Genomic DNA, 17,631 nt, shown 5'->3' on the forward strand with positions numbered 1-17,631 from the left:
GCCTCATATATGGATGTTGTGTTCTGATTTTTAATTGAGATATTTTTATCTTGCAGATTCTTATTGGCAGGTTTATCTAATGGTTCAGTGACTGTGTTCTACATTGATTTTAACCGATGGCACCACGAATTTCAACAACGCTACTAAAGAGTTGTGGATTATTTTTACAGTATTCGTCCCTCAAGGATTGTATAAACTTTAATCGATACTGCCGCACTTTTTTGGTCCATGTGGAGCGCCACAAACAATACGAATAAGCGCGGTTCATTATCTCATATAGAAACCGGCCATGCAAGGACACGATGCTGTTGTTATGCACTTACCTTACAGATAATCGGATGACTTCTTATGAAAGTTATGCAAATCACTGACTCTGAATCATTCCAAGTGGTTATTGATTTTGCTTTAGAAATGGTTTTTCTTTTTTCTTTTTAATTCTGTTATATCGTTAGCACTTATTTTGTGAAGTTGACTGGCGCAACTGTTACAAACGAGCTCCGTCACTGTCCCTAGGTGCATTTGTAGTACTTAAGACGTTGTTTGTTGTACAAATGCAAATATAGAATTCTGAACGTCCACAGCGCAGGCCCTCCAGCTGTATATATACAACTTGAATATAAATATATATATAAATGAATAAAGTACATAGATTGTCAACATTTTTTAGACTCTCTGCCATCTATGAAGTGTTGCGATTGCCTGTTAGTCTTTTCCCCTTCCAGTCTTAATGCAGGGGTGCACACATTTTATGGTGATGTTTTTATTAAATGCACAAAAACTTTGAATTGGTAGTTCTTTTTGTGAATTTATTTTTATATTAGTACAATTTTTTGTTGTATGTGTTTATTTATAATTGTATCATAATTTAATTGAAAACATAGTATTTTATTATTATTGCTCTATAACATTCCGATATCTGCTACATTTGTGATATTTTCATATTTATATAAATTTATTTATTTATGCAGCAACTTTTAAAAGTTAAAAAATTATGGTGCTTTTATTAGGAAAAATGTAAGAAAAGATTCCTCATTAATGGATTTAAAATATTTTTACTATATCATTGTAGTTTATATTTACGTATATTATTGTTTAAAGAAATTTTATTTTAATAATTTATTTTATCAAAATTCATACTCGGAGCTTTCCTAATAGTGAATTCATATAATTAAAAGGAATTTATTTTAGAACTATAAGACTATGAATGGTTTATGGCATTTCTTTCACTTTAAAATAAGATTGACTGAATTTTGTTTTACTGTGTGTTAAACTGTTTCATCAATAAAATTTGCATTTTCATGAGAAATCCTGCTTTTCTATATTTGAGAATACTTAGTCTTATTTTATTACATTAATGTTTATAAAATATAAAAATATGAGACTTAAAATGTTGAATACAATACTCATTGCAAACAAATTCATTAATGAGCTCAAGATAAATTTTGCAGCTTATTTCAAGAGCTTGTTATTAATTAGTTCAACTAAATTTTGGAACATTTGGGTTTAAGTAAATCCATTCATGAAAAAGATATTTGAATATAAATATCTTGCAGTATATTGAAAAACATTCTGAGTGAATAATTTTAAATTTTAGTTTTTTGATGTTGTTTTGGATAGTACTTATTTTAAATATAAGCCACCGCAAATTTTGTTATCAGTGCTTAATTGCGAAATACTTATTCTTTTAACAGTAAGATGAGAAATTAGATAAATTTTTTAATGTGCTATAATTAACCGCACAGTATAGATAATAATAGTTAATTTATATGTTTATGTTATTGCATTTTACTTTTTTCCGTTTAGTCAACTTGTTAAAATAAGCAAGTTATTGTTTATTTATTTCTAATATGTTAAAAAATGCTCATCAAATTTAGAATTTTTTCCCTCATTTTTGTTTTTTCTTTTGTAGGTATGTTTAGTTGTTGTATTTGAAATCGTTATTTTAAAAATTATATTTATTAGATACAAACATTTTGCATGTAAGTGTTGTGCACCCCTGTTTAAAAATTTCTGCCTTGCTCAATGAGATTACATTAGTTTTTTCTTGTCACTTATTCTCTTATCTTTTTTCCCTTCTAGCCTGAGATAGTTCCAAGAACAAATTAATCTTTGGCTCAAAAAAAAAAATTAACTCTTTGTAGCGAGTCCACTATCTCTTTGCCCTGTAGAGTCTTATAGTGAATAATTTCTAGTCAAATGCCTGGGGTGTCGTGTGGCGATAAACTGGCATTGAGTATACTTATGGATGTAGCCATACTAAAATTCTGTTCATTCAAAACGTATTAACATATTAAGAAGCAAAAAAAGTAAATCTAGAGGATGTAGTTAATTTTAAATAGATTTTTTGTTCACAATATTTGTTTAAAAACACAGTTTACAGTGCATGTGTATATGGATAATAAATATTTTGTTTTTTGATTGTATAATTTAAAGGCATAGTTCCTTATTTAACTTTGTGTAGATTAAAATGTAGAATGTTATTGATTTATTGGGATGAGGGTAACATGCTTAATAAATTCACTAAAAAAACAGTATTATGTATATTTTGATTATTTTTGTTTGTTAGTGATTGTACTAAAATGTTTTTTTAATCAAAATACATGGAGCATTTTTTTCTTTTATTTTATGTAGCTAGCATTTACAGTTTAAAGACCTATATGTATATTGTTTATTCAGATTTTTCACAAATTGTTTTTATGAATATCATAGTGTTTTATAAAAAAAATTCATAGTAATGAACACAGTGACATTTGTGTACAAAAGACCCTTTTAAACCCCGATATTTATCATTAAATATAGCCATGGAAATTGAAGGAAAAAAATGCTGATTTCTTTTTTTATTCCTTTGTATAACTTACTAACATTATTGATGTTTCATCCAAGTGAAATCATCTATTTTTTCTAAGAAAAAGGAGTTAATTTAATGTATAAAAAAAGAATAAAAAAACTCTCCTTTGCAACTAAGAATATCTAAAGTTAGTATAATTTTGAGAGATTACTTATAACTGCATTTTTGAATTGCACTGTACTTAAATGTATAAACACCTAATTTCCTTAGAATGTAATGTTCACTTATAATGGGAAGAAAATCAGTTCTTAAAATCTTAAATTTTTGGTTTTTAATTTTTGTCAGTCAAGTTTTTCAGTGTGTGCTTTGTGAACTTTTTTTTATGAAACCCACTTTATATGTCAATGCCTTTTGTTGCCAGCACAAAACGGTATGGGGCTTGTATAACAATCAGGTGAACTGGTTAAATAAAAGCTATTGAATTGTATTATGAGTTTGTTTATTTTTATTTCAGCTCATTATCCTTACATAAGAATTTAAAGGTGTGCATGCTTGCTGAATCGTTGTTCTACTATTTTAAATTACTTAGATTTTTTCTGAAGATAAACTCCAACTTTTTATTTTTTTAATTATTTGTTTCATAATACATAAAACTTATTGATAGATATTCAGAGTCGTTTCAAATCAGTTTTCATCAGCTATTGCTGTAAAATTTTGAAATTATTTATTGAGTAGAATTGATCTTCTGTTAAATGGTTAGACTGCAGATTTTCATATATGCCACATTTATGAGAGGAGTGATAATAATTTTAAACAAAATCATTTAAAATTATCCTTTTGTTGATTTAAAAAAAAAGAGGGTTTTATTATAAGAAGTTGAAGGTTATTTATTTATATTTTATTTTTCCAATTTACTGTTAATTATATAGTTGTGATAATGTACATACAAAAAATTTATTAAAAAATTATTAAAAGTAAAATTTACAAATAAAATTGGTATCATTGAAAAACCTATTTTTCAGATTTAAAAATGTTTTAAAATGGGTTATTTGTTAATACTGGCTTCAAAATTATTGCAAAAAAAAGAAAAAAATTCAAATGTAATTTAAAAAAAAAAAAAATTTATCTTTTTTTTTATTGTGTATCTATTACTAAGAAATAATTGTATTTTAGATTGGGATATTTTAGAATCTATTAAATCCTATTCGTTCAAATTGTTCTACAGTCTGCTCTGTAGAGCAATTTGAATAATTTTTTTCATCATGCTCAATTTGCACATATTGTACCAATCTATAAATATTATCAAGTTAAAAAAATCTTATAAATACATGTTTTGTACCTTTATTTCAAAAGACAAACTCATGAAAATAATATTATAAATAATGGGAAAACTCAGTGTAAATCACTTTATTGTAATCATAAAAATGGTATATAATGATTAAATAATAAAATATATACAAATTTTCCAACATCATTCACTATATACAAGTGTGCATTACTTTGTAACACAACAAGAAACAATTTATTTTTTAACATATTTTTATCTCTTTCTTTTAAGAAAACTTCATAAAAATAATGATATAAAAAAGCGATAGTGATTGCTGTTGAACATGAAATTCATTGATGCATTATAAGTAGTGGTAAAAAAAAAGTCATTCTTTTATTTTATTACTTAATAACACCTCAAAGACACTAGTCTTGTATACTTTTGCTAAAAATTCGTAAAAGTCTTAAGTGCATAAAATATTTTTTTTTAAATTGTGCACATTGATAAAACATAAAATAAATAATAATAAATCCTTCGGTAAATTCAATTTTTTTTTACTTTTTAATTATATACTAAAAAAAAATAAAATACTTAATAAAATTATCTCAGAAAAATAACTCTTTCTCAACATGTTTAAAATCAAATTGTAGTTTATAAAATGTTGTATTTAATCTCACTTTACATATAACATCACATTCACAATAAAGTCTGCAAAAATTATATTTATACATATCAATTATACATACATTATCAATTTTTAGACATTATTTATTGTCAAATAAAAAAAGTTCAAAAAATAAATGTAATTTCTAAATTGTGCAAATTAAATAATTGTAAAGAATTATCTGAATTGTCATTTCTCATATCTATTGCTTGAAGAATAAAATTCATTAGCTATATGTTCAGTTACAAAATTTGACAATGTGGAATTCTTAGTAATTGTTTGATTTATGATTTAAAGTAAGTTAAACTTTAAAATAAGGTTATAAATTAAATCCATTTACTATCTTTAGTTATAAAAATACCTTTCCCCCTATTGTAGAAAATATTTCATTATTTAATGAAAATAAGGAATTAATTGAATTTTTATTTGATAATATTTTTTATTAACAATAGCTTACAATTGAATAAAAATTATTTATTTCCAACTTCCATTCTAGTAAAAATATCCTATTTATTAAACATTCGACCCTGGGCTAAAAACTGTTCAGTTGATCTCTTCTAAGACAATAAGCTCGTGGAATTTTGTCCCTTTACCACCCTACTGAACATGTTCCTGCCTTTAAAATCAGTTTTTAGACTAAAAAATAGATACCATTGAAAAAAACATTGATTCTAAAACTTAAATATAAATTAATTGCAGATGGCTTTGCATTTTAAAAATTGCCATTCATTTACATTTTGCATAGTGTATAAAAGTAGTTAATTCATATAATTTTTTAAAAATACTTCTATCTATTCATATGTATTTCGTAGTATTCGTTTGCTACGTTAAGTTTTATAATTATTATTGTAAAACTACAACAAATCAAGTCGCAAATATTAATTGTGTGTCTACCTAGTTATCGTGATTTTATCCTAAAATCGTTTATGTGATCTGAATAATTGATTGCTAATGATAGTAAGACAGACATTTGAACTTTTTCACGAAATTATCAGTCGTAGAATGTTTTCCAGGTCATTGAAGTACAGCAGCTATTTAAAGCTTGCAAATCAAATCAATCCACGATTTTCGTTAAACTGAGATAGACGTCAAATGGAGAAAAAAACTCTCCCGAAATTAGAATGAACCAGAAGAATTTTACATTCTTCACACTAAATAGCTGTATTTATCTATAGGTTCACTTTTAGTTTTCACAAAATATGATGTATACTTGAGTTTAGCGAAAATTGTGATTAATCCACTTGGAGTTGTCAATAAAACTGAAAGTATCCAATTACCTTATATAAGATAATGATCCCAAAATAAGTACGCGAGGCAATAGATTATTCAACTGAAGGCATTACATTTTACCTGCATTTGATAAATATGCTATGTTTAAAGCGTTCACAATATATAAAAACGTAAGGATTGATTTTTATGCATTATGAATGTTGTAAGCATATTGATATTTCTACATGTAACACCTGCTGTATCACTGGGATTGTATATTTCTATTCTAATTACTTAGTGTTTTCTTATCATCATAAAATCAGAAACAATATCACACATAAAGTAGCCTTTACGGTGGGACAAGTATCACTGATTGATTTCAATATATAGCTTTACCGTACGTCTGGATTCTAGCAGAATAGCTGCAGCCTTTTCTAAATATAATATATGACTGGCTGTCATATATTATTTCTGCTTGACAATACATCTGTTTTATTTTTGATGTTAAACAAATTTATAGAATATACAACTATTAATTTTATTAATTCAATTTTTATTGCTATATAGTTCATATTAATCTTCATAATAAAAATAAAATTGATTTAGATTGTATATTGCAACAAGTTTGTAAAATAGATCCAAAAATAGTATTAAATGTATATATTTGAATTGTTTTAGAAAATCCTTTTTAATATATTTAGGTTTTCCAAAAAAAGAGTAAAAATATGTATTTTGATCTATCTCGGTTCAATTCAAGATAATTGATGATTCATTTTTTTTATAAGTGAAATAATTTATATTCAAATATCTTCGTAGATTTTACTGAATACATAATATGTTCGAAAATGTGATTAAACAAGAAATGTTATCGCATCATTTATAAGTAAAATTAATAAATTAAACGCGTTTTCGATAATCACACGATATTTTGTTCTACACAATGAATGCTTCATTTCAAATCATTTGTGCTGTTTGCAGATTCGAAACAGTTTTTGAATATTTTAAGTTTTGTTTTCCATAAACTGCAGCCAGGCTCATAATCCTGTTTACTTGATCAAAACAGGTTTCTGTGGATTAAGAGTACTTAGTTTTGTTTCATATTACGGACAGCGCATAAGCTCATTTTTTTCTTGACTTAATTATAAATGAGATAAACTGTAAACTGGTGGTGGTTCCGTCATTGCTGGGTTGTCATATCCATTCAAACCACCATTTCTACTACCCCTGGATGGACTGTTTGCCTTTGCATTTGCTCTCCATTCCTCGGTTGGCCTGGTTAGATGCCTTAATCGCTAAAGAACAAATATAATTTAATTATTATTTTCATTAATAGTACATTTGGAAATGTTAAATCATGAATCTTAGCTCCGAAATGTTTAAAATCAATCATCAAAGAATGTCTGGCATTTATTATACCATAATTTTTGTTTTATGCCATTAGTAATTATTGTGTGCTAGTAAGATATTCTTTATTGATTTGCAATTAAATCTACTTTAAGGAATTGATTTATAGAAAATTCCACATTTATTAAAAGCAATATTTATTTATTAGTATTTATATACAATTTATTTGACGCGGTATTTGATTCTGTGGTGACTTTTGATCCATTTAAAAAATGGTCGAAGATTTAGAGTAAATTTTTTATTCTTAATTAACAGATAACAAGTTTTGAAAGTAGTTTATATCGTGTTTATTCTATTTATGATCTTGTTTTTATTTAAGAAATACATAGAAAGAGACATTTTAATTGTACCTATAATTCCATCCCTCCTATTTAGTTTTATGTACCTATCTCCTTTTTGACAATGGCACAAATCTAGAGGAAGAAAGTTATTCTTATCGTTCAAAGCTCGTTCCGTTATTTTTTTATTCGGTTTATGTGGACCCGAGTGTGAAGCTGTAAAGTCTCGGCTTCGGGACCGGAGGATTCCAAATATGAGATCTGATTCCATTGTAGAACCGCTGTGTAAGCTTCTCTGATGCACGTTAAATCCATTGGGCCCAAACACCCTTCCGCTTTTGGGCGGAAAAGTGTTAAAGAAGGTGTTCAGTTCTGGTATGGTCCTCATTATCTGATCTCGTTTTGAAATTACGAGGTCCATTCGAAAATAGCTCTAGCTATGCTTTAAATCGGGAAGTTAATATAACTGCCCTAAATTACGCGGTTTAAATATCCCCCCCCTCCCCTAAAACTCTTCATCTTGTGTTCTGGCACTTAATAATGTCTTTTTCCCTTGGAATTTATATCGATTGTCATAGTACATTCATGCTGCAAGGACAATCATAAACATGAAATTAAACATTTTTAATTTGTTTTAATTTTAATTTTTAATTTGTGATAAATTTTAATTTGTGTTAATTTTTAATTATTGATAAAATTTAATTTGTGTTAATTTTTAATTTGTGATAAATTTGAAAAAGTCACATAATTAAAAGAGGTGGGAAATAAGAGGATCAATTAAAAGAAGATTGCAATTAATGAGTTTTTTCTATCTGTCATCAAGGCCGGGACAAGAAATAATATTGAAAGACTTTTATTCTTCACAATAATCAAACCTTCGAATTCAAAAATACCGTACAGATGCTTTATCTAAATTTGTTATCTATCTTATATGGCAAGAGAAATGAAATAGTTTAAACTGGGAGATTTCAAGGAGTGGCCACTGTCAAAAAATGAACTTGCCATCAAACTGAAATATGAAGCTATATGTTCAAGTCTTCAATATAGTTTGGGGATTATTATAATTATTATTATTTTGTATTGTATTCCAGGAAAATTATTATAAAAATTAACTGAGTGTTTTGGGGAAATTTTTTGGAAAATCGAATGTTGATCATTATTCGAAATCGGGGGGAATGAGCAGCCCCCAAGATTTTCTGCGCTCTTTAATTACTTTGTCAAAACTTGCATCATTCCTTGTCGAAAATGTGTTTCTACAACGAGTAATCAATGCACTAGAATTTTTTAAATCACTAAACAGGTAGGTCGCTAGATATGAATGTTCATTTTGTTGATTATATACACCAAATATTGCCTTAAAGGCAAACAGCAATTCATCGCATGTGGATCTGGGCGTCATTACCACCTGAAGTGATTTGAATAGCAAGCACATCAGATACCGAAAAGGTCAAAACATTAAATTTTTGAGACTTTCAGTGTGATTTCTACGACGATATCCAGTTCTAACGGAACTAAGTTCCGTTTTCAATTTTTAACGCGAAATCGCTGTGATCATGATCAACTTTGCTGACTTATTGGCCAATTATAGAAGTCATATTTAAATCGCTGAATATTACGTCGCCCGCATGTACTATAGAAATAAATCGATATCGCGCAGCATGTGAGCTAGGTTCTGTCGTCGTTTTCTTAACCCTTTGATTACCAACGGTACATATACATTCCACTAACCTTTTAAAATCAGCTTAAATAGTTCTAAGTAAAAGTAGCTTTTTGGTGTGTGTATGTGGGAGTATATTTGGCCATCATGTCCTAGCCACGGGGGGTTTAAAAACATTTGGGAAAAAAATCTAATAGATTTGTCTAATACGGAAACTATTATCTTCATTTTCTACACCATTGCAGAAAAAAAGATTTTAAAAAATTGGTAGTCAAAGGGCTAAATCTAAGAACACAAAAGCAATTGAAATTTACAGTCAAATTTGTGAAGTTTACAGACAAAATGCGAAGAGTGATTTGATGATAAGAAATTGTGTGCAAATTATGTGTGAATTCTAAGAAGAGCGGGGAAATGTTCACGATGATGAAAGAAATGAATGGCGGTCTCTGATTGATGATGATATGCTTATAGATGTTGAAAAGAAGATTAGGGAAAACAGAAGATTCACCATTACGACCATTGTCAATGCATTTTTCTGAAACTTCCTATTCACTTCGTCATCGTAGGCGCTATCTTTTTACGACGAGGCCATACAAAAGCTCATATCTCTCTAAGATAAATGCTTTAACAATGGTGGTAATTATGGTTGTATATAACCTGAGTATTGCACTATATAATTTATAAAAGTCTACATACTGTTTTTTTTTTATTATGCAACAAAAGTGTTTTTCTAAAGATCGTTTCCTTTTTTTTTTCAAATGCTGAAAGGAATATAGTTACTGGATACCACTCGTATTTCGTCAAATATTACACTTCAAGTTTTTTAGTCCTTGATAAGAAAATAAATTGTTCATTACCTGGAAGCAAGGCATGTCTTTGTGTTTTGTGCACATCTGCCAAATGAATCCAAAGGGAATTGCAGCGATAGGTACGATAGCCATGCCCCATCCGATTGCATTGCCCCATGTTGGAATGACATAATCTCCCACTTTCAGTGGTTCAAAATTTATCCAACTTAATAAAAGAATAAGCTGAAAGAAAAAATTTTAAAAAATTATTAAATACTGGTTTGCTTTATTGCGTTCTAAATTGCAAAGCAAATTGAATCAACAGAATGAGAAGTACACGCGCACTAAAGCAATCCACCATAGCATACATTTTTTTCAAGTTTCTACAATTCTTTAACTGTTTCTCAAGTCTTATAGACATCTCTTTCCTCCGAACACTCGAATTCAGGAATCTCAGAGCACTGGAATGCCCAAGTTTCTCTTTGAAAGATAAAAAAAAATTCCGTAGCCTCTAAAAAAACCACAATGACAACCTTGCTCTTAAAGGATTGATATACAAAAAGAGAACATTATTTAGCTGATGGCTGTTAAGCAGATGTATGCTCGTATATTCTTTGGAAGCTATCAGAAAACTTCTTTGTCCACCAAAGCCATCTCACCGAGTGTTTCTAACGAACAAAGAACGCGCCACGGACATTCAATCAACCAGAAAAGGGGGAAAACTTTCACAGTAACACCCAGGCGTCTCGGGCGGCCTCCGTAATTTTGTTGAACAGGTGTGTGGGTCCTTTTAGTATTGATACAGATAGTAAATTATTTTAAAACTGTCAGGCCCTCATCAACAAAGTAATATAAAAAAAATAACTCTTTAACCATCTTGTTCGTTTTATATGCATCGAATTATTGTTTGTTAAAATTAAATTATTGAGAGATGCTATAACTCAATACAAAAATTATTCATAATTCCCAAACACCGCAAGTTTTCTATGGATTCTTAATTGAATCAGTGAGATCGTACATTCGCGAAACGCAAGTGTGATCTATTTAGGTAGAAGAGGAAACAAAATAAGAAGTTAAAAGAAATTCGAACTTCTAGTTCGAAACATCGAAGCATGATAATGTTTTAGGTTTGAACCATTCATCTTAATTTTATTTTTTTTTAAATTGATTTAAATATAATATCTATAAAGTGCATTCAAAAAGTGTATTTATTTTCGTATTGTTGTAAAATAAAGTAGCATTTCAACATTGTTTACACGTATACCGCATTTCATGACAATGAATGCGGTATACGTGTAAACAATAATACGATCCCCTACGTATCATTTGTAGCAATGTTCTTCATTTATACGTCATTTCCGGTGTTAACTAGAATATCTTGAGAATAGAGATTATTTTTGAGGAATATAACATCGGTTTTACCTATATCATGATTGCGGAATTATTCATAATTGATTAATCAATATAAGATAAATTTAATGGTGCCAATTTTATTGATGATAGGGAAGAATGTGAATTAGTTATTCCACTTTCCTTTAAGGATGCAACGGACATTTGGAAACTTGAAACTTTCATTTGTCAAAATATTAATGAAGAAACTTAATCATAATGCTACATTTAATACTCAAAGACTGTCAGCACACCAGATGGCAATGAAATATTTTTTGAATTAAATACTTACTTAAATACACATAAATCATATGAAATAAGAACTGCATAATTAGTTCTACAGATATGCAATGAAGGTATGACTTTTTTTCGTTATTGTGAAAAATGTTTAGTTATAAAAGTCAGTTATTGTTGTCAGTACTATGTAATAATATACTTGTACTAACTTTAAAAACTTTAGGATTATAGTTTTTAAATAAATTTGCATTAGTAGCATTATTTTTGTAATAACCAAAGTTATTTATAAAATTCAGATTATTTTTTCATTTGTATATCGTTTGTTGTTGTGTTACCCCTTGAAAAATCGATGAAAAGCATTTTAATGTAAACTTCAAAATATTTTTTTAATTAATGAAAATTATAGAAAAGATACTATTGAAATAAAATTGATATCTCTGAAAAGTTAAAATTTTGATTAATAAAGAATGGTTCAAAATGAAGTTTAAGAATATTTTGGTGCAATTATATGCTACGATATTCTAGAGAAAAAAATATTTAGAATTTTAATTAATATATTAATTTAAAATCTAATAAGAAATCAAATTAATCTTTCCTTAATGAGTTATTATTGCGAAATTTGGTGGTTTTAAATTCAATAGTATTTTGCTAAGCATACACTATTTACAATATTTTTTTAATTCAGCATTTTTATGCAATTTATGCGTATTTCTAATCTCTAGTTATATGCAACGCTTGAAAACATGACAAAATATTTATTGACTGATTTTATTTTTAGACATCGTTCGCATATAATGACAAGTCTGACGCGTGCATCGAATTACTAAATTTTTAATTTTAAATCTGCAATTAAGTGAAAGTAATTTAAAAAGCAAAAAATCACTTAAAGCCGCTTCTATATATCAAATTATTCTATATATTAAATTATTATAGGAATTAAAATAAAAATAATAAATGACTTAAATAGTATGTGTCGTCTAATTTGGAAATTAAATTTCTAAGTCAAGGGTTTAATAACATAGAATGTAAGCTATGATAGCAATTCATTTAAATTAACCTGCTAACGCATGAAATTGTATGTAATAAATTAAATTTGATTTTGCTTTACCCAATGAAATTTACTAAATATGTGTATAAAATAATTATCGAATTTGTTTTGGTCAATACAAAAGCTTTAAATACAAATTATTTTTTTAAATTCATTTTAAAAATAAAGATGTAAATTTGTCTGATAATATTCTGTGTCTCGAAACGTCAGTAAATAGTATTTAATGGAGGGTTAATAACAACAGCGTATTGTGTTTTTTTTTTTCTTCCTTTTATTGTGTAAGGAAAATGACGATGAATTCAGGATTCATGCTCTAATTAGCAAGAAATGTCTCAGATAAAAATGGAAACCTTAAATATCCCGAAAAAATAAAAATTTTAAAATAATTCAGTATGAAAATAAATTTTTCGTTTATTCTGAAATGAATTATTTAACAATATTTTCAAAGTTGCCAAATTTTTTAAGATTTATGTAGTTTGGAAATAATTATTCAATAAATAAAATTACTAAAACTTCATAACACTTGGCTAAAATTCGTGACATATGAGCTAACAATCATTATTCTAGCAACACAGCATTTTTATAACGAGATTTCGATATAATACTGAACAAAAATTGTAGTTGATTTTTCTACAATATGGCATTCTAATATTCTGCCTACTTCATAATTTCTAAACAAAATTGAACTTTATTAACCGTGTAACTGACGAGTTGAATGCTCTATTTTTTCTTAAGAAAGATCTGTCGGAAACTTTTTATAAAAATAAATATTGAAGCAAAAATTGAAACAGCAAAATTATATTTATATTTACCCCAATAACGATTGGGCTGATTGTCATTATAGTGACTAGAAGATGACTTCGAATCCAGGCACCAGGGCTCCATTTGGTCATTTGTTTCAAATCGTCCATAAACCTGCTCATGCCTAGGGGGAAAATATTCAAAATTTTAATTTTATAGGCAAAAGTGCGTTCTCAAATTTTATGTTATACATTAATATCAATAAATATGAAAAATCAGGCGAATTTATCTTTTACATTTTTAGAAGGGAGGGATAGTTTTACTTACATATTGTTAGTTCTTATATTAAATATTGATCTTGGAATTAAAAAAAAGTTATCTATCTATAGATTTGTATTATTCTAAAAATTATAAATAAACAATATAAGATAGAATGAAACTTTAGTAATTTAAATGGGATCATTTTCCTGTGTTAAGTACCAACTGATTACGTAACCAGATATTAATTGCTTTATCTTAATAATAGACATTTCGGCAGTCAACATGATAAAATATCAAAACGCTTGCATTTCTATTTTTTTTATATAAAAAACTGTCGTAGCTATCAATTTAACAACTTTTTTCTCTTTTTCTCAACTACTGTCTAATATCCTTGTATTTACATTAATAATCCGTTCAATGCCAACTCAATAGTGCCAGTGAAATTGTCTAAGAGCAAAACATTATATCGAACTCATGATAAAACCTATTTACTTAAGAGAAAACAGGTATAAATAATTCTTATTTTTAAAGATTCCAGAAATTAAAAATAAAAATATGATTGCTTCTTCCTACACAACATATGAAGAATCGTAGTTCTCTTACGTTAAAATAGCAATTTTTTTCTTAATTGAATGGATAGGAATACGGAAACAGAATTTAATGAATACATTCTTGTTCTTAGACAAGAACATTAATCTTTAATTAGACAAGAACATTAATCTTTAATTAGACAAGAACACTAAATCTTTTCATTAATGAAACTTTTTTTTATTTTCTAAAATCTACAAAACATATTTTGAGATCGATAAAAGGCTTTAAAGAATCTTAGAGGAATCAAATATTTTCCTATAAAAATTTACCGTTATGTAATTAATAACTGTAATATATAATATAAAATATAAAATATACAATAATATGTATATAAAATTTACCGTATACGTAGGCAACGACGAAAAGTTCAGAAAGACCAATTACTAAGTATGGCCATCCTGCTGCGTATCTGTCCATCACTTCCAATAGATAAATGCCGCCCTGAAAGTTTAAGCATATATTAATTAAAATATAATTATCTTGGAAGGGAAATTTAAAATACTGTTGAGCTGTTTACAACTTAAATCAAAACTCAACTGTTCTCAACTCAAAAAAATCTTTATGCAAGCCAATTTTATAAAATCTTTTTTATTCCCAAACAAATCCCCAGGTCCACAAAAAATGAGAAAAAAATTCATATTTATTTGCAAAATAAAGAAGAAAATAAGGAAAAATTTATTTAAATATCAAAACATCCAATTTTATTATACTTATGTAACATTATGAGATACTGTTATCTGAAAATACTTATTAATCAAGTTATATTTTTCGAAACATTTTAAAAATTTAGAAAATATTCTGATTCATTTTTTATGTAATCAAAAATTAAAAACTTCGGAATTTGTAATAAATTAATTTATTTCTCTACTTAGTGAAATAATTACTTATTAATTCTGTAAGAAAGACTGCTACAATGATTTTTTTTTTTTTTTTTTTGCATGAAATATTTCTGTGTGTAAGGAACATCTCGCCTTAATCGTAAGTTCTACAATGTTGCAGCCTGTCATTACATACATGTTTACCTTTGTAAAACTAATTTCGGGTTAATTAATAATTAATGAATAAAATAATTTGCTTATTTAATTCTTTAACTTGGGTTTTAAAAGTTTTTAACAAAGAATTGTTAATTAAGCTGTGAAATAATTTAATTAACTTTTTCAAAATTCTTTTTAGAGATTATTTATTTCACTCATTTCTTATACTTATTTACATAGATTTGCGCAACTGTTATTACAGGTTAGAAATTGCATGATGTAGAGTTAAGAATGTTTCCTTAGTTTTTTTTTTCTATTTTTCTATAACTTTCGAATCGTATTCTTTTTACATCATACTTTTCTATAAAAAAATATATTTATTGCATCATAATTTTTTCCATCACACAATCATAGAGAATTTCAGCATAAATTCATTTTTTCGGAATATTTTCTCTTTTTTTTTAGATTCAAAAAATTTGAATAATGAAAAACACTAAATCAGAAATTTGCTTTATTACAAGAAAAGTTTTTGCAAGTTTATAATTATAACTTCGAAATTTCGAAATAATTTTTTTCCTTTTTAATTCCGCATTTGGGCTGAATTTCTATACTTCTATTTTTTTTAAAATTGGGTTTGGATCGATTTTTTTTAGAGCAAGAGTAAATACTAAATGCTCCAGACTTAATGATAAAATAAAGGATATGTATATATATCTATATAATAATTATATTATTATTCTAATATAACATTATAATTGTGGATCTTAATCGAATGTTGGACCTATCAAATCTATTAGAATATTATATATTAGAATCAAAGAGAAGATATCCAAAATGCATATTCATTTGTCTTTATTGTACTACGAAGTTAAATGCAAAAAGCGATATATTATGCAAATAGAAAACTGCGGGAAGAACACTAAACTGCTTTTAAAAAAATTCGTATCAAGAAATATCTGGATGCAAATCTAAGAACTAATTTAATTCTAATTTCACATATATTTACTATAAACAAATTGACTACTTATAATTTATTTATTATTCACATACTTTTACTATACTAAAGCTACCAATTTGACAGTAAATATGTTAATATTCATTAACAAAGTAAAAGTTGCTTTGACAGTGAAAGTTCACACAATGAATGAATTCTCAATTGAACTTTGAGAATTCATATTTCTAAAGTCAAATGTATATAAGCGACAAACATTGAGCAACAGATTATATCAAATGATAGATTTTTTTTTTGTTTAAGAAGGGATTTAGTTATCCTTTAATAGAAAGTAGATCTGAAAAATTATATATTGTTAATTCACTATCCATGATAGCATGCATTCTAAAGTTTAAAGTACTTGTGCTCACTGGCTTAGTACGCTTGCTTTAGCCACAATGTATATATTTAAAAATTTATTTTTATATTAGACGGATATCAAGCACGTATAAAAGATAATTTAAGCAATTCATTTTTATTTTCCGAGCAGAAAAATGTTGAAACAATAGCCTTTGTTAAAAGATCGAATCATGCATATGTCTCACGGAGAGCATTAGCATAAACTTCACGTGCTTCATTGTAATCGAATGATTAAGTGTAGTTAAAACCTTAAACAAAAAGTTAAGCTAGAATTTACGCGGAAGTAACGAAGGTATTGGTAGGTAAAAAAGGAAAGCATACTCACGTTTGCTGTCAGAGGAAGGCCGAGCAGAAACAAAATTCCTGCTACTAGAAATACAACAACGGGTTTCTTCGATCTTGTTTTGGGAAATTGATCGAATACAAAGGTGAGGATTGTTTCCACAGCTGCAAACTATCAGATTATCGTTAGGTTTGAATTGTTCCAGGAAATAAAATAATTGAATTTTTGAACAAATTGTGATAATTTTTATGTGTTCTATGCAATGTGTGTTAAATCCATGTCTTGCGAAACTTTTAAATAATAGATTCTGATAAGTGTAATTAAAAATGTCTTGAAAATGTTTCTAAGATTTTTGTGTTAGAGAAATGATTGAAGACAAACATGAGGATTGTTTTCACAGCTGCAAATTATTGAGTTAGCGCTAACTTGATTCAATTAGTACTAATTTCTATTATTTTGAAATGAAATGGTAGCATTTGGTATACATTATTCAAATGTATTCTGAATAATATTTTGAAAATCCATTGACAAAATTATGCATGTCAATCAGCAATACGGATGAATTAAAAACACACTACTAAATGCAAGAAGAAAAACTGAGGACAATGACACAAATTTATTTAGAAATTCATGTTGAAACAAATGATATGAAATTTTTAAAATACATCATAATATTAATACTATATTTTTAAAAAACTACC

At 27.1% G+C, this 17,631-nt stretch overlaps 2 protein-coding genes across 10 annotated transcripts in view; one reads left to right on the forward strand and one right to left on the reverse strand.

Annotated features, from left to right (window-relative positions):
- Nucleotides 1–3,275, forward strand: part of LOC129963357 (neurobeachin-like) — a 235,459-nt gene extending 232,184 nt beyond the window's left edge. For all 4 annotated transcript variants that reach the window (XM_056077686.1, XM_056077687.1, XM_056077688.1 and 1 more), the window contains one exon: nt 57–3,275. In XM_056077686.1, coding sequence (XP_055933661.1) covers nt 57–147 — 91 coding nt within the window. In that variant the 3' untranslated portion in view covers nt 148–3,275. The remainder of the gene's footprint in view (nt 1–56) is intronic.
- A 1,604-nt stretch (nt 3,276–4,879) lies between these two features.
- LOC129963044 (sodium- and chloride-dependent GABA transporter 1-like) overlaps nt 4,880–17,631 on the reverse strand; it is a 101,960-nt gene continuing 89,208 nt past the window's right edge. For 5 of the 6 annotated variants that reach the window (XM_056077060.1, XM_056077058.1, XM_056077056.1 and 2 more), the window contains 5 exons: nt 16,973–17,101; nt 14,664–14,763; nt 13,542–13,654; nt 10,125–10,298; nt 4,880–7,220 (listed from right to left, as the gene is read on the reverse strand). In XM_056077060.1, the coding sequence (XP_055933035.1) occupies nt 7,068–7,220; nt 10,125–10,298; nt 13,542–13,654; nt 14,664–14,763; nt 16,973–17,101 (669 nt within the window). In that variant the 3' untranslated portion in view covers nt 4,880–7,067. The remainder of the gene's footprint in view (nt 7,221–10,124; nt 10,299–13,541; nt 13,655–14,663; nt 14,764–16,972; nt 17,102–17,631) is intronic. The other variant, XM_056077057.1, reaches the window with a different exon arrangement.

The sequence above is a fragment of the Argiope bruennichi genome, chromosome 3 (assembly GCF_947563725.1).
Source record: "Argiope bruennichi chromosome 3, qqArgBrue1.1, whole genome shotgun sequence".
Lineage (NCBI taxonomy): Eukaryota > Metazoa > Arthropoda > Arachnida > Araneae > Araneidae > Argiope > Argiope bruennichi.